This window comes from Eurypyga helias, unplaced genomic scaffold, assembly GCF_000690775.1.
Source record: "Eurypyga helias isolate BGI_N326 unplaced genomic scaffold, ASM69077v1 scaffold12912, whole genome shotgun sequence".
Taxonomy (NCBI): Eukaryota; Metazoa; Chordata; class Aves; order Eurypygiformes; family Eurypygidae; genus Eurypyga; species Eurypyga helias.
This window is the reverse complement of record NW_010236655.1, coordinates 9,769-23,203: the sequence shown is the minus strand read 5'-3', so window position 1 is coordinate 23,203 and position 13,435 is coordinate 9,769. Positions and strand designations below refer to the sequence as shown.

Sequence of the window (13,435 nt, the reverse complement as noted above, 5' to 3'; positions counted from 1 at the left end):
TAAATAAATACAGCAAGAGAGGCTTTTGGCACAAAACCTTCCAAAGAAGAGACAGTGGGTACGGAACTACCACTCCTTGGAGGCAGAACCAACCTGACTGCGGGAGCATCCGCAGAGGCCATCGAGCTCGCAGAATACTAACAGTAATTGGCAACTACTACAGCTCCTACATGGTTATTGTTTTGCATCCAATCTAATTATAACCTCACACAGTTTACTGTCAGTGTTTGCTGATAAAAGTTGGTTTGACAGCCCTTAAATTCTGGTAATATTTTAAAGCCTGAGGAAATGGGACTTCCAATGACATCTCCTTCACATGCTCATTTTCTCCATGTTCTCACAGCATTTGTTCTGAACCACGAAACAAAAGTATCTATGGTTTTGGACCTCTTTTTTTGTAGCAGGAGTAACAAACAAAAATAGGAGCTTCCAATGGAAGAAGAAAATAAGTCTCAGAAACCTAATGACATTTCCTGATGCTTTCTCAAACACAGCATGCTTTTATCTTTACACTGAGCAATTCCAGCAACACACCGTAGGAGCAAATTATTTGCGCCACTGAGTATTTCTTTCAGTAGCATTTCTCCATTTGTGTCCTTCCTGAACGCACGCTGCAATCTCTTCCTTTGAGAGAAATACTAAACAGCAGTGTATGTAAGCAGATTTCAAAGCTCATTGAAAGGAGGAACGTAGAGCCCAGCAATATTAAATCAAGAAACCTGTCAAGTTTAGCAACAGATCATTTGCATCTCCTTTATTTTGTTGTACAAGTTCTTTGTTTGCAGAGAAAAAAGACAAAATAGATGTCAACTTGCTTTGTAGATGGCTGATACCCAATACGGATGAAAATAAGCATTCTCAAATGCTAATGAAGCATCAACAATGTTTATTTGCCAAGCAAATTACTGAAAGGCAAGTCACTGACACTAGCAAGAGGGAGAGCTGACCCACTTTCCAACCTTCCAACATCAGCTTAGGGTTGGCTTGGGTTTTATTTTGCTACTGTATTAAACAGTGCCACAGCACAGAGACCAATAGTCAGTGCTGGTAAATGGATACTACGGTCTCCAGGCCGTTTTTGGCCAGCTAATGCTTCCCCAAACAATGGCTGGGCACAACCTGGGAGGTGCCACTACTCAGGCCTGGATGCAGGTACAGGCTTTGGAGGCCAAGGGAGCGCAACTGTAAAGACATGGTCAGACCATGCCAGCTGGCCTCAGGGCCACAGAAATGGCCCTCACGCTGCTCACCTCACCAGCACAGATGTGCCTGCAGAGGCTCAAAGCTAATACCACTCCAACTGTAAGCAACTAATCAAAACTTTGGCTTCATCACTCAAATTGTTTCTGGGTCTCATCACAGTCACTGATGACCGATGGGAATAGCCAGCATAATGTGCTGGAATCATTAGCTGTATGATTCTCCTCCCCATTTGCTCCAGCTTTTGAAAGCAAGGCTCAAAGCCACATTGGAGAAGAGTTTAAGGTTTTAAATGAAGTTTAGGCTTGACTTTATTCTCAGACCTGGACTCAGCTGTAACTGCATTAGCATAGAGTTCTCCAAGCCAAGAAAGTTGCAGAGATGGTAAGTGGACACAGCTCAGGACAGTTACATCTCATACATCTTCTATAAGCAGCACTTCTATTGTCCAAATAAATCCAGAAACTCACATTAACTAGTGCAGAAACTGCTTAAAAAAAAAAAAAAAACAAAAAAAAAAAAACCAACACCAAAAAAACCCACTTCTCCCTCTAAGGGGGAAGCGCACTTGCGCTGCACGAGGAACTGCCAACAGCACCACAGAATCAGTCCCCTGCTCACTTATGTATTTTACCTGCAACCGCACTTCACCATGAACTTTTCTAGCAAGTCCTTTAATAATTACGGAGGTTTTACGCATGACAAAGTCGCTTTTTCTGGCATTTTGAACATCTAGCTCAAACAAATAAAGAGGGCAATTTAACACAGATTAACGCTTTCCAAGAGTTGAATTTTAGTTTGGCCACCTCTGCCCATTTTACCTTTTCACTGGGGCAGACAAGTCAACGTCTGACCAATATTTGGTTCCAGTTCTGCTCTCAACATGGAGTGATAATATGGACATGGTTGCATCTGTTCAAAGAGGCCGAGCAAAATACATTCCTTCCAGTTGTACAAACCTAACTCAAGCAAAAGTTATAAACAAGAGGGTGAACTTACCAGTCCACTCTGAAATTTTAGGCATTGTTGTGAATTCCCTTTGACATTGTTACAACATTTCAAAACAAAATGAGTAATAAGCTTTTACAAAGAAAACAGCTGACACGGCACTTTAAATCCACTTCCTTACAAGAAAATATTTCTTACTCAAAAGTATACCTCTGCTCATCTACAAACGTAAAACATTCGAACCTATTAAATATCCAGGCTATTAAAGCACACACATATTCAGTAACACCTTTCTACATGTCACGAAGAACTGGTAATAAATTAAAGAGGTGTTTTTAAAAGTGTAGCTGCTCAGAGAAGTTACTACCTAATGCGTAGAATCCTTAGTTACTGCAAATCTTAAGACTGCAGACTTTTCACAGGAAGCAGACCCAAAGCACTCAAAGACCCTTTGATACAAATGGAAAGTATCTAAAAACCAGGGGATGTAGCCCACAGTTAGAAAATGAGATGCTCCTTGGAGTGCATTGCTCCTGAAGAATATTCACAAATCATTGTGGACAAGCTGCTCAGCTTGCCCTCTCAAACAGTAAATCAAAACCGTGGCATCCTGAGACACGCTACCAAGAAAAAAAAAGGGAAGCAATGGGGCGGCAGTTCAACCCCACACTGCACTGCTTCACAAACCGCATGAGTGACTGTAGTTCCCATATCTGCTTGTTAAGAAACTGATAAACGAGAAAGGATCCAGTAAAGAAAAGAGAGCGCGCTAATGCATACGTAACACTACACAGGAATGCACTGGAGACCTGCATCAGCCTGATGCTGGGAAAGAACGAGAACTACCTGATCCCTCTGCATGGGCATTGATGGTAAGAGGAAATGCCAGTTATGAGGGGTAGAGTTAGAGGAGAACAGTACAAGAACCACATCCAAATGCTAGAAACATCATTAAGCAGCCAAAAAAAGAGGGAGGGCAACTAAACACTGAAATTAGTCACTGTTAACCAAATATTAAGTGTAATGCCATTAAATGCAACGTAAGAAATAGGCAAGAAACTTTAATGTGTTGGGGTTTTTTCCCAGATTGTATCATTAGTACTCTGCTACAATATTACACCTGCAATACAGAAGTTACAAAGGTAAATGCTAATTTAATGGTCTGTAGGTCATGAGACATATTTTCAAAACTATAAATTGAATTTTGAGTATATATTCCATGAATATTCCAGTATTTTGACTATAAATTCCATGAACTTATAGGAAAACATACACAGCTTACTACCTAAACATGTTACAGTGTTGGCAATGACCCCTTCTTTCATTACATCCATTAAAGCACCTCTGTTACTTGTTAAAACGAGCCACAGAATACCCAAGTCTTTTTTTGCTACCACGTTTTCTCCCAAGTTACCAAGACCTTCAACAGCTGCAGCCACCCGTTACTTATGTCAATCCCAAAATAAGGGATGAGGTGTTACAGCGACTCCCTCAAACTGCTAACCAAAACCAAAACGTAGACCACTCTGTGGAGTAACGAGACAGAATATAGTACAGCAACAGCGCCCACCCACAACTCCCAGGGAGACAGGCATCAGGCCTTCTGGAGCCAATGCACAATTTCCTTCCCTTGAACTGCAAAGAAGCCATTTGTTCTTTTGGGGGCACAGGGAGGGGTTTACAAGGCCCTGGAAGAGCAGAGCAGAGCCTGGGGCAGTTGTGTTACTCCAACCCCAGCCCTGGGCCGTGCAGGAAGCCTGGGGAACCTGCCCAAAGAAAACCCTGGGAAGGAGCTGGTTTGCTCAGTCAGAATCCATGCACTGATCAAGGACTGCGTCGACGACACGTACTGCAGTAACAGTGTCATAACTCGATAATCCCTCTCCTCAATAAATTATATTGTTGTACAGTTTATTAAGCTATCGCCTAATAAACTGAACTACTTCCACTCTTACTTATCTTCCAAGCACATAAAATAACATCAGGAATGGAAATAATGCATAAAACAAAGCACACTATTTTTTTCTGAGAGGAAAAGATAACGACATACTTGGCCATAAATTTTATTCTTACACGGCTGTCCCCTCCCCCCAGTTTCTTTCCTGCAGCATCATTAGCATGTCATCTAAATGAATTTGCCTACCTCAGAGCAGTCAGCACTGAATATTCCGTGCTGGTTTCTGTTTTGACATGTTGTTACAAAAGATACTCTATTTTTTTTTCCCAGTTTGCATAAAACTATCCTTGAAGAGGTCAGAGCCTCCCAAGCGAGAGCCGGTATCATTTGAGATTCACAATAACATGGGCAAATACACAATGTTAGAAGGAATTCTTCATGGGCATTTGAACCTTTTAGCTCCCCCCCTCCCCTTTTATTATAAGGGCATTGTCATTTCCAGTACATTCTTGGAATAAAACAGAGAGGCTTCAAAACTAATTGGTGTTTTGTTCAGATGAACATGACTGTAGGAAAACCCATTCCATCATGGAAAATGAAGAACTGACCTCGGGGACTAGGCAGAGCCACACTCGATGTGAAGCACCAACTTTGTTGCAACCCTTCTTGTTTAGCTTTTAGAACAAGCTCTATTTTGAAATCTTGCTTTAACCCCAAAAGTATTTCTACTCAGAGGTCAAAATCAGTAAGAGCAAACTCTGGCTACTACAACCGTTCCTACCACTTTTCTTCTTTGGCATGTGGTTCTCTACAGTCTCGTCAGCCACACGCTCTCCTCTTTGACTGTCTTCAATGGCCAGCAGCCACGCTCTTCTGTTTCTGTTCAAGTTTAGCTTCTGGCCCGGGCACAGCAGAGATGGTCTGCACATCTGGAGATGGGAAGGGGCTGCTTTCCTATAGAACATGTCAGGCCAGCCAACCCATTTACTGCTGTACTGGGACCTGCAGTAGCTTGGAGAAACAACTCTGGAGAAGAAATCACTTCTTCTACACACACACACATTTAGCAAAACAGAGGCAGAAAATTTTCTCAGGCAAGTAGTTTTGCCTCTTCTATCTCCATGCTGAAAGTACAGAGAGTATTTGTGTTGCACCTAGCTTTGCTGCTATTCACCCTTGCACCAGTACTTACAGAGTTTCATAGAACCATGGAATGGTTTGGGTTGGAAGGGACCTTAAAGACCATCCAGTTCCAACCCCCCTGCCATGGGCAGGGACACCTTCCACTAGACCAGGGTGCCCCAAGCCTCATCCAGCCTGGCCTTGGACACTTCCAGGGATGGGGCATCCACAGCTTCTCTGGGCAACCTGTCCCAGTGCCTCCCCACTCTCTGGGAAGTTTGCTCCTTTACACCCACTTACATGGATGTTACGGAGCACTCGTGCCTTAATTGTGAGCTATCGTCTTTACCATTCCTGGTTAGAGCCAAATCAGTGGGATTTGTGGGTTAAGCACACGCCAGATTTGAGGGAGGGGCAAGCAGGAGGGAGTCTGCAGAGAACACCACTGACCTGTCTGCAAGCCCGGGTGGGCTTCACAGCTCTCTGGCAGCAGGTCCCTCATTGCTCCGGGCTCTTGGTGGGCACCCACCATGGATGGAACTCTTGGTCAAAACTACTGCTAATACTCTGCTGCCCTCCACCTCATCTTCTCACATCACTGGCTATGCCAATTAATTGCAGTAGTCACAATCCACACTTGGCATCTAACTCCCCCCAAACTGTTCAGTTGTATGCCTTTAACAAAGACGCAACGACAGCATTTCCAGTTCAGGATGGGAGTGAAGAACTGACAAAAGCTGCAGATAAAGTGTTCCAGTTTGAACATTCATAAGTCTGGTTGCTGCTAACAGGTACCTGTCATATTCCAAACGGGGCTAGGAACAAATGTTATTCCATGCAAGATAAATCAACACCTTGACTCCAGGACATTTTAGTAGCAGTGGAAAGCAATCACGCCTCCAGCCTGGAAAGACGTGTATGAAGACATCATTTAGAACAATACAGTCACCTTCATTTTCAGAAAAGAGTGTGATGGAATGTGATTAAAAAATCGCCAAAAACACCCAACCAGATTTTTCAGGGCACCAGATGCAATACTTCAAACAAAAAAAAAAAAATTCAAATAAATATTGAATAACAACAACATCTTGGTAGTTGAGTAGAACCTGTAGTGTGCCATGAAAAGCTATTTACTTAATGGATATTTGGGGATTTGGGTAGAAAATGGATCCCAGCGTCAGAAGTCTGTCAGAAAACCTCCTGACCAGCTCTGCATCGCTGAGAACACTTGCTCGGCTCAGAACTGATCCGAAAAGCACATTCAGGAACGAGATGAGAATAATCAACACACGCAGGTTTACATGACCTGATTTAACCGAGCAGCATATGGACTAAGTAATAATATAGGGTATTACTGACAATCGCGCTATCCAAGAACTCTGTTGGAGTAACCTGAAGGAAGGAGTATGCCAGAGTGTATTAATTTAGATGACAAACAAAATAACTGATAGGATGTCACCTCCGGGGGCCATATACCATGACAATTACACATACGCAATTAAGGCTGAAGGAGACCCACTCAAACGACTCCCAGGCCATTTGTTAGAAAGAACGACTAGAAAGATGCAGTAAGGGAAAGCACTAGTATCTGGTGGCGGCAGCATTCTGAAGCCTGTTGAAGTGGCCAATTCCACTGCCTGGGGGAATTCCACCAGGCTTGGTGAGAGACGATAGCTCTCAAGTGGCAATTTGGTTTTTGAAATCATTAAGAAAACATAAAAAGTGAGAAATGTTAATGAGACTTTCAGTTGTTTACCTAGATCTGAAGGCATCAATTGCTACTGTCCAGAATAAGCAAAGCAAAACATTATTTCCTCTTCCTATAGGAAAAGGCAGCATTTTTAACCTCTGCGCAGGTGCACAACAAATCCATTCAAACTCTAGATGCCACACAGCTCAACCAAAAGCAGTTTTACAGAGTCATTCTTCAGGCCAAGAAATACCACAATCCAAACTCCCGTCAGGTGGTTTTACTGACTGTAAATGGGTGTTTTCCGGTCACTGCCGTGTGTCAGAGGTGCCCATTCATCAGCACAAGCAGTTTCAGAGTTAAACTATACTGGCAGGATTAAAACTGGCAGTTTGTTTTGTTGGGGTTTTATTTGTTTGGTTTTAAATGTAGGGGCAGCCAAACCAAAATACCCAGCCTCCACAGTAATTGTGGTCAGTCTAAAAACAACGGACCTATTTGTTTATTTACACATAATGTGGGAGGGAAAGGAGGGGGAGGCTTGCTTTTGAATCTCACAATAAGAAAGTTTAATTCTGGCTGTTGAAAGTTTGCTTTGGTTTCTGGTTTCTATGTTTTGCTTTTCTACTGCTCAAGGGCAAAAGCAGCCAACAGAAGGTAGTTTCAGACTTCACAAGACTGTTGAAAAGCTGGAAAAGTCTCTCAGTGCTACACAAAAAGTTCACTTGGGTTGGGGTTTTGCACAAAATGGTTGTCAAATGCTACCCACACATATTAAAAAAAAATGTATGATTATAGGGGACTATCATGTACCTACCTCTTAATCTCATTATGCCTTCCCAGCCACAGACTCCCCACGAAAACTTTCTCAGCTTTATGCAGCTCTTGTCTTTGCTTAAGTAAAAATAATTCCAATAATCTCCAACAGGCATAATTCATCCTGCCTATTCTGAAATCTTCTATCTTATTTGCTGTGGAGTTAACTGGCCCATTTAACTGAAGGTGCTAAATCACAGCGACAGTCCAAGGGTTACAGGATGTCCCGTGTCGGTGATTGCTGCAGTACCCACCAAAATGCTCCACAATAAATTGGAGATTTGGCTCCATTCTCAGCTATAGGGAGCAAAAAGAGAATGTGATTGCAGAGAGCACCTTTTTCAGTGAAGTGAATCCAACTCAAAGCAAGCAATTCCACCAGCAATTGAACAAATCAAGTCTGCTTTCTCCGCAGATGGCTTTCTTTTGAGTCATTTTAACTGAGTTATAACGAAAATGCAACAGTAAACCTACAAAGATGCTCTTCTTCCATGAAGTCCTTTGGCAGCAGCAGGCTGGCATGCAGATGTGGTTATCCATGCTCCTGTTCCATAGGATGAAACAATCTGCCTATGGGAATTATGCAAACACAACCGAGACTTACCACAGCTTTGCAAGTCAGTACTATAAACCACAGCAGCTGTAATCTTCAGTCTGTAGGTGAGCAGTACACCAGAGAGCTGCTCTTCTATCCAAACGGAGACTCTCTTATTAAGAAAGTATCTTCCTCTCTGTCCAGCTTGACAGATGACCCGTGCTTATTGTGAGCTGCATTCACAAGTGTCCAGATAAAATCAGACTCATAGAATCCCAGGCAGGAAGAGACCTCAAGGATCATCTGGTGCAACCTTTCTTTGAAAAAGCTCAGTCTAGACAAGATGTCCCAGCACACCCTCCAGCCGAATCTTAAAGGTGTCCAGTGTTGGGGAATCCACCACTTCCCTGGGGAGATTATTCCAATGGCTGATTGCTCTCATTGTGAAAAATTTTCCTCACATCCCATTGGAATCTCCCCAGGAGGAACTCAGACTCATTACCCTTCATCTTTTCCATGTGATTCCTTGTAGAGGGGGAGTCTCCACCTTCTTTGTAGCCACCCTCTAAATACTTCAACAAGGTATTAAGGTCTCACCTAAGCCTTCTTTCTTAAGGCTGAACAACGCCAGCTCTCCCAGCCCTTCCTCATATGGCAAGCTTCCCATCCCTTTGATCATCTTTGTGGTCCTTCCCTGGACCCTCTCCTGCCCATCCACACCTCTTGCACAGCAGGGACCAACACTGAACACAGTATTCCAGGTGTAGCCTGACAAGCATTGAGTGGAGTGGGATAATGGCTTCTTTCTGTATACTGGTAATGCCCCTGTTGATGCAGCCCAGCATCCTCCTAGCTCTCTTAGCCACAGCACACTGGTCACTCCCAAGGAGCTTCTTTCCACCAGGTCCCTTTTCATAAAGCTGGCCCCCAGCTGGGTACATCCCAGCCTGTGCTGCACTCCTGAATTATGTTTTCCCAAGTTCAAGACCTTACATTTGTCCTTGCTGAGATTCCAATGGCTGATTGCTCTCATTGTGAAAAATTTTCCTCACATCCCATTGGAATCTCCCCAGGAGGAACTCAGACTCATTACCCTTCATCTTTTCCATGTGATTCCTTGTAGAGGGGGAGTCTCCACCTTCTTTGTAGCCACCCTCTAAATACTTCAACAAGGTATTAAGGTCTCACCTAAGCCTTCTTTCTTAAGGCTGAACAACGCCAGCTCTCCCAGCCCTTCCTCATATGGCAAGCTTCCCATCCCTTTGATCATCTTTGTGGTCCTTCCCTGGACCCTCTCCTGCCCATCCACACCTCTTGCACAGCAGGGACCAACACTGAACACAGTATTCCAGGTGTAGCCTGACAAGCATTGAGTGGAGTGGGATAATGGCTTCTTTCTGTATACTGGTAATGCCCCTGTTGATGCAGCCCAGCATCCTCCTAGCTCTCTTAGCCACAGCACACTGGTCACTCCCAAGGAGCTTCTTTCCACCAGGTCCCTTTTCATAAAGCTGGTCCCCAGCTGGGTACATCCCAGCCTGTGCTGCACTCCTGAATTATGTTTTCCCAAGTTCAAGACCTTACATTTGTCCTTGCTGAGCTTCATAAGGTTCTTGTTATCCCACTCTTCCAGCCTATCCAGGTCTTCCTGCAGAGCGGCTCTCCCTTCCGAGGTGTCCGCTTCGCCCCTCAGTTCGGTATCATCGGCAAACTCCATCAGGTGCACTTGATCCCATCATCCAGGTCACTCATGAAGACATCAAACAGCGCTGAGCCCAGTACAGATACCTGGGGGACCCCACCTGGGAGAGGCTGCCAGTTTGCCCTGGAGCCATTCACCCCAACGCCGCGGGCAGAGCCTGTCAGCCAGCTCCCACCCACCGCACCCACTGCTTGGCTAGACCGTAGCCCAGCTGTTCCTCTAGGAGGAGGCTGTAAGAAACTGTACCGAAAGCCCTGGAGAATTCCAGGTAGACAGTGCCCACCGGTCACTGCACGTCAACCAAGCAGCTTACTTAGGTGTAGAAAAACCTTGCTCTTCTGCATGTCTCACCACTTTTTCAAACACATTTTTAGTACAAGATCAACAGTTCCAAGAAGATAACTTACTTGATATCCTTTAATATTGTCTTTTTACAGTATTTCCTCAGAGCATATCATCCTTCTGAACAGACTGATCAGACAGTTTTGCTGACAAATTTCTTTTTTCCCTCTAGCCTGCTCTCCCTGTCTCTCAAGTACATTTAAAACTTGTCCCTTTGTCATGTGATACAGAACAAAAACAAACACTAACTTTTTTTTTAACATGAAAACAGAGACACCGCACTTATGTTTTTGTCTGCCACTACCCATTCCTCACAAACCACAAAAGCTCAGGAGCTTCTTTCCCATCCATCAGATACCTACCCCCCAAGAGAAAGCACTAAAGCCAACATGGGTAACGACCATTTATATCCACAGAGAAGCAAACAGGACCAGCTAACACGTTTCAAGTTCAGCAAGCGTATTACGAGATGATGACCCTTTTATTCAAGCCATCAGTTGGCACGGGACCCTGCCTGCCCTGCCGTGCACACAGTGAGTTAAACCCTTAGCACGTTTGTCCGTAGGAAGGGAGCGAGGGGGCCAGGACCAAGCAGGCCTATTGCCTCTCCTTACACACCCAAGCTCACGCTTCTGACCCAGCCATATCAGATTTTTTTAACAAGCTATCTCAGAGGAGTCAGTCTGCTTAGACACCTCTAATGTTTTTAATACTAATCGAAGCTTAACCTTGATAATGCTGTGCCATGGGTTAACTTGGACACATGGAACAGATCGATAGTAAAGAGTGAAAAAACCACACAGAGCTATGAAGCACTGCACTATTTTCACAACCTTATTTTCCTCCAAGCGCACAGGTTCTCGTCTTGTAAAAGACAAAATAGATACTGGTAGGAATTACCTCAGGACTTGTATAGTACTAGAACAACACGACCAGAGCTTACTGCATGCAAATGCCTGGAAATGAGAAGCTGCCAGGCATACAGAGCACCTTTTCTGTCCTCTAAGTGAATGCACCAACGGCCAATAAAAGCAGCTATTTTATCCACTGTAAAACTCCTAGACAGTAAAAAATCCTAAAAGTTCACATAAACTACATCATTTCACCAGAGTGGTTAAGCTAATGATTTCACCTCCACACCCTTTGGGGAGTTAAAATATACTGTACATCGGTACATATTTTACACATTTAACAAGCAACTAAGAGCCAATTGCTCATTGTCTATTCAGAGCCTAAATTAAGTGCCCAGCTGTGGCAGCTAACCACGTTTCCCATTAAGATAGAAGGCTGCTTGTTTTTATTCAACAGGCAGTTCATTTTCACTGTAAAGTAGAAGGGGAAAAGGAAGTTTGCCAGAAGCACGAATGTTACCACAGTGTGAAGAAGTGACTAGCAGGTAGTTCTCTGGAGCACAATGACACCAGATTTATACGTTTATCTTGGAGTAATCCTGAGTTTTGGGCTAGGGCAACTATGATTATTTGGCCTCATCTTGTTACTGCTAGAAACGTTCCGCAACGTACCCATTCATTTCCAGGACTAAAGTTACTACACAGACTTCGATGCACTAGAATTTCTCCTACTTTCTGCTTTGTTTTAGTACATTTTCATTCTCTGACAGTTTGCATTTATGTTCCCTCTTGAAAATATATTTTAAGAAAATCCATCCCAGCAGTGTCAAACTTCAAGTCATTTTTTTAATTTTAATTTATTTTCTATCTGGCTAGATTTCATCCTCTATTTCTTCCTGCTTTCTTCTTTCTTCAACTCTTTCCAGAGGCTGCAGAGACTTTTGCCAGTCCATTCAACAGATAAAACCAGGCAGCCAGCTTCTACCTCCCACAAAACTTCCCCTCCTTACAGCAAGGTAAGGAGACTATTATGGAGATTATTATGGAGACGTTATTGCAGCCTTCCAGTACCTGAAGGGGCTACAGGAAACTGGGGGGGACTTTTTACAAGGGCCTGTAGTGACAGGACAAGGGGTAACGGGTTTAAATTGAAAGTGGGGAGGTTTAGATTGGATATCAGGAAGAAGTTCTTCACAGAGAGGGTGGGGAGGCACTGGGACAGGTTGCCCAGAGAAGCTGTGGATGCCCCATCCCTGGAAGTGTCCAAGGCCAGGCTGGATGAGGCTTGAAGCAACCTGGTCTAGTGGAAGGTGTCCCTGCCCATGGCAGGGGGGTTGGAACTAGATGATCTTTAAGGTCCCTTCCAACCCAAACCATTCTGTGATTCTATGATAAGGTCCTGCAACTGGCCTGGGGCAAGGTCAGACATGTGTCCCCCACCAGCTCCTGAGGCTCCTTTGAATGGTCAGGTTACAGCCAGGTCAAACATATCTCCCAACAGCCATTCTTCTATGGCAATTAGTACTGAGTATTAGGAGAATATTGGACACATTCATTAGGTGCAGAGGGAAACTCTTTGCGGGACCTTTCAAAAGTTCTACAACCAACCACCAGAGCTGGCAAGTGTAGCTTGGCCATCATGTTCCAAGGATCTTAAAAAGGCCCTGGATATACATTTTCCCATGACTGATTCCTTTTTTGGGTTCGTTCCCTTTTCAAACACTTTGGGGCAGGAAGTGTCACATTTCATAAGGCACCACAAGAATGTTTTGCTTGCTAGTAAACCCAGTAACCACCTGCTTTGCAACCTAGTAATTGCACACAGTAGCTCCTACATCTCCTACTAGGAAAAACAGTTAAAGCTTTTCCTACCATTTACTACCTTCCAGACCTAACTGACAGTTTGCTTCTATAAGGATACCATTAAAGAGTTCATTAAAGTCTCTCAAAATGTGGCATATTGACAATTACCACCTGAATCGGGCACCGTGCCTTGCTCATGAGGCCACCGAGATGGCTCCTCCACCTACCTGCTGCAGAACACAGCCTCGGACAGTGCCCACGGCTTCACTCGCCGCCCTGCGCTTCATGCCACTGACCATCTCCGCCTGGGCTAGCCACAGCCCACCCCGTTTACTGCTTCTCCTGTCTTCTCAGAGCCCCACGCTGCACAGCTGGCAGGTAGGGCAGAAATAGCCAGCTTTTCAAGCACGACACTGTAGCCTATGGAGACACGAGTGTATTTGTTACCTTATTTCCCTTTTATAAATCTGTGCTTTCTTTCGGGCTTCACTGGAAACAACCCACCTTATTACTACCGTCTCATTTGCCC

General features: G+C 44.2%; 1 protein-coding gene across 1 annotated transcript in view; it reads right to left on the bottom strand.

The window, feature by feature from the left end:
- The window catches only part of LOC104506276 (protocadherin-15-like), a gene marked incomplete at its 3' end in the record, with an annotated part of 35,028 nt that extends 21,823 nt beyond the window's left edge, over positions 1–13,205 (bottom strand). The window contains exons 1-2 of the mRNA XM_010147175.1: positions 13,134–13,205; positions 1,835–1,936 (exon numbers count right to left, since the gene is read on the bottom strand). Of these exons, the coding sequence (XP_010145477.1) occupies positions 1,835–1,936; positions 13,134–13,205 (174 nt within the window). The remainder of the gene's footprint in view (positions 1–1,834; positions 1,937–13,133) is intronic.
- Between the last annotated feature and the right edge of the window lie 230 nt (positions 13,206–13,435).